This window comes from Eutrema salsugineum, unplaced genomic scaffold, assembly GCF_000478725.1.
Source record: "Eutrema salsugineum unplaced genomic scaffold, Eutsalg1_0 scaffold_16, whole genome shotgun sequence".
Taxonomy (NCBI): domain Eukaryota; kingdom Viridiplantae; phylum Streptophyta; class Magnoliopsida; order Brassicales; family Brassicaceae; genus Eutrema; species Eutrema salsugineum.
Genome location: NW_006256858.1, coordinates 1 through 4,486, shown reverse-complemented (window position 1 = coordinate 4,486; position 4,486 = coordinate 1). Strand labels below are relative to the sequence as shown.

The window sequence follows — 4,486 nt, the reverse complement described above, 5'->3', positions numbered from 1 at the left end:
GTTTTAGTCGATTGAGATTGATACTCAAATTTCTGATTTTACACATTACCCTCTCTTCAGAATGTAGCAGGAAATTTTGATTTAGATAGGAATATTGATTCTTGATTATGTGATTTTTTTTTTTTATTATTGCAGGTGCATCAAGACATGGATGCTCCATTATCACATTATTTCATATTTACAGGGCATAATTCGTATTTAACCGGTAATCAGCTGAGTAGTGACTGCAGTGAAGTACCTATAATACAAGCATTAAAGAAAGGTGTCAGGGTTATTGAACTTGATCTTTGGCCTAACTCCGATGAAGATGGTATCGATGTTCTTCATGGAAGGTCATATATTATTATTACTCACTAATGAATCATGGTTTGTTGTTCTGTTCTTATATATATATATATATATATTAAAAGTGTATCCGACCGTTTCTTTTAATAGGACTCTAACATCACCTGTGGAGCTGATCAGATGTCTAAATGCTATTAGAACACACGCCTTTGATGTCTCTGATTATCCAGTTGTTGTAACTCTTGAAGATCATCTTACACCAAAACTCCAGGCTAAAGTTGCTGAGGTGAGAGCTTTATTTTTGGCATATTTCTCTATGAGAGCTTTCTTTGCTTTTAGTTGGTTACTATAATGATGGGTTAGAGATGTTGTGTTTGTAGATGGTTACTGAAGTATTTGGAGAAATGTTGTTTGTTCCTCCTTCCGGGGAATGCTTAAAGGAGTTCCCATCGCCTGCGTCTTTGAAAAAGCGTATTATCATCTCAACAAAACCTCCCAAAGAGTACAAGAAAGCAAAAGATGATGAGGATGTGGTGAAGAAAGATAAGACTTTGGGTGATGAAGAAGTTTGGGGAAGAGAAGTTCCAAACTTTGTTCCAAGGGACACAAGTGATGACAAGGTTTGTGTACGTAGAAACATATGTTGGTTTTCATGTTTTTTTTTTTTCATATGTATGAGTTGGTTTTTATTTCTTTCTTGTTGTAGAATGATTCAAACGGAGATGATGATGACGATGATGAAGATGATGATGATGATGATACGTTCAAGAAGAATGCGCCACCACAATATAAAAATTTGATTGCAATCCAAGCTGGGAAACCGAAAGGTGGAATGAGTGAATGTTTGAGAGTGGATCCTGATAAAGTAAGACGGCTTAGCTTGAGTGAAGAACAGCTCGAAAAGGCCTCAGAAAAATATGCTAAACAGATTGTGAGGTATTATTCTTTTGAATTCATGCTCATCTTCATCAAAAAGATTCAAATCAGTCCTACATAGATCAATCATTTAACCAAGTCTCCAAAAGAACATATTATGTTCCCAAGTGTTTTAAGAAACTCTGTTTATACATGGAGTATTTCAGGTTTACTCAGAGGAATGTGCTTCGGATTTACCCAAAAGGAACTAGAATTACTTCATCAAATTACAATCCACTTGTTGGCTGGAGCCATGGTGCTCAAATGGTGGCTTTCAATATGCAGGTGTTTCCTCCTAATATTTTTACATCTTCTCTGTTCCATTCCCTTTAACAGAACATCAAATCATCTTTCAAAGCCACATACTGAATTCTTGGAATGATTCTATATTGTGAAGGGACAAGGAAGATCATTGTGGGTAATGCAAGGAATGTTTAGAGCCAATGGAGGATGTGGATACATCAAGAAACCCGATATTCTGCTGAAATCCGACGCCGTATTTGACCCGGAAGCTACATTGCCTGTAAAAACAACACTAAGGGTCAGATATCTATCCTCTATTCTCTCTTTTTGATAAACATCATGAACTTATATTGTTTTTGATGTCTCTATATATATATTTCTAGGTAACTATATACATGGGAGAGGGATGGTACTACGATTTTCCGCACACACACTTTGATCGATATTCTCCACCTGATTTTTATACAAGGGTATAAAAAAAGATCTGCAAAACCTTAAAGTTTTGGTTTTGAGGCTAAAAAACAGTGAAACTGATAAAAACGTTCACAATATTTTCAGGTCGGGATCGCTGGAGTCCCGGCGGATACGGTGATGAGGAAGACGAAAACGTTAGAGGATAATTGGATACCAGGTTGGGACGAGGTTTTTGAGTTCCCATTAACGGTTCCAGAGCTTGCTCTTTTGCGTATAGAGGTGCATGAGTATGACATGTCGGAGAAAGATGATTTTGGAGGCCAAACATGCTTACCGGTCTGGGAACTGAGGCAAGGAATACGTGCTGTTCCTTTGCGTAACCAGGATGGTGTCAAGTGTAGATCCGTGAAGCTTCTTGTGCGCTTGGAGTTTGTGTGAGTATATAAACATGAGGGCATTAAGCGACTTATAAGTCAGTCGCTTTTCTGCGGAATGACTTTTTCTTTGTATTTTTGTTAAGCAAAAACGCAAACTTTGTGTGTATTTTTTCATTACGCGGATTTTTGTTGATTGGCAAAAATAACCTGCGGAATTGTGTTTAAAAACGCAATTCCGCCATTCTGCAGGTTACCAATCAGAGCCAAGATATGTTGTGAGTATTTAAGCACTTTAAACCGGTTCTGGTACAGGTAAGTCAACCGAGTTTGTGATTTCGGTTGGTAAGTTTGGTTATAGTGAGATACTGAGATTGTTCCGTAACATTTGAATGGTTGAATGAAGTAAACAAGAATAAACATGATACATATAAGCAAAAACTTGCGAGGACATTTCTTTGGTTTTTGTTTATTCGTTTTGCATCATAACGAAATTATGAAATGTTAAATTGCAATTCTGTAGATTCTTACTATAAACATGCGGAATTGTGGAATCATTCCACCATTATGAAATTTAATATATCGTTGTCAATTAGATCCACCGTTATTAATAAATGCATATAATATCTAGTCCTGAAACACAACACAAAAACAAAAGCTAAAAGAGTAAAAGGATAAATTCACTAAACGTATCGTATAATTGATTGCTTAGAAATCTTCTGCAATTTGGGAATACGTTTTGACTTTAAACTCTAGTGAGCCTAAGAACAAAGTGTTTCCCTAATCTACTGATTCTATCACTTACAATTATAACGTGAATTTATCTAATCAAACGTTTTATGTAAAAAGTGAGAAGTTTCAATTCTACGGAAGCTTCTGTTGTGTAGTGAAAACTGAGTTTGTGATTTCGGTTGCTTCACCGAACGCTCTGCTTATTTCTTTTTTTTATAAATATATAACGCTCTGCTTAACTTTGACTGATTGGCCGATTAAACCGGATAAGTAAACTGAGTTTATGATTTCGGTTGCTGGCTTTGGTTATAGTGAAAATGTTCCTTACTTAGTTTGTAGTATTGAGTATAAAACGACGTATAATTTTTTTTTTTAATGCTGATTTAGAAAGAGTGTGCACCATCCCACATTACTTGCACATCTTTGGCTTTCATTGCTGCCTTTAGGTTTTTATTAGTAATGAGATGATATAACTAAAAACTAACGAAGTCATTTTATTTCTTTGGTTTTGTTTTTAAACTTTTTGCATCATAAACGGAGTTAATAAGTGACCCCGGAAAACGAAAACAAAAAAAGGAATTTCTAAATGTAAATTGCAATTCTGTAGATTGTTACATTTGATGAAAAGTAAAGATGCGGAATTGTGGAATGATTCCACAATTATGAGACTTAGCAACCTACCAGTGAAAGCTGTAATGTCTGACATTTTTTATATTGTTGTTAGCTCCACCGTTGTTTTGTAAATGTATGAAAACTAATCGTGATTCCTAAACACCAAAATAATAGAGTAAACAAAATAAAAAATATTTTTTTTACAAGAAGTCATTTATTCGTTGGCCGTCCTCACCGCCATGATTGCCCCACCACCGTGCTGCCGCCACATTTTGTTAAAACAAAACAATTCATGTATAACTTCTTTTCTTTTTTTGTTCAAACATTCATATGAATTTATTCCGCGTGGAATAATATTTATTAACTTATGACGTATATTTAATAAACTAATACTCCACTAGTTAGTTCCATGGCCCATCGTAGGTCGTTATCCAATTTTGAAGTTGGAAACAACGCTCAACTCAAATGAATGGAAGTTAAATTAGCTGTCACGACAAAACTAACATTACCACGAAATAGTAGCACTGATTTTGTATCACTGCGCTTTGCTGATATACATATATTAATCACTTACAATTACATCAACAGAATCACTAAACGTTCCGTGTTTCATTGCTTAAAAATATTCTGCAATCTGTGAATGCGTTTTGATTCTCACAAAATCAAAGAATCAGGGTTTGTGAGAAAGATATAAAGGCTTACTACATGTCGACAACTATAAATGATGTTTTATCAACCATAATGAATTCATCATGTTATGATTTCTCTCGGTTTTAAAATCACTATGTTAATTTTTTATTTTCTATAAAAATGTTATGCTCTTGTATAAAATAAAACACTACGCTTTGTTATCAAAGTTTTTAGTAAAACGATTAAATTCCTATTTCCAAACATATAAAATATTCTATTAG

General features: G+C 34.6%; 1 protein-coding gene across 1 annotated transcript; it reads left to right on the top strand.

The window, feature by feature from the left end:
* Window positions 1-129: 129 nt before the first annotated feature.
* On the top strand, window positions 130-2,497 carry LOC18021595 (phosphoinositide phospholipase C 7; the record flags this gene model as incomplete). Its single annotated transcript, XM_006403337.2, has 8 exons — window positions 130-332; window positions 436-571; window positions 666-905; window positions 992-1,221; window positions 1,368-1,485; window positions 1,598-1,741; window positions 1,827-1,913; window positions 2,002-2,497. Coding segments are annotated over 8 exons (1,452 nt in total), but the record flags the coding sequence as incomplete, so codon positions are not given.
* Window positions 2,498-4,486: the final 1,989 nt, after the last annotated feature.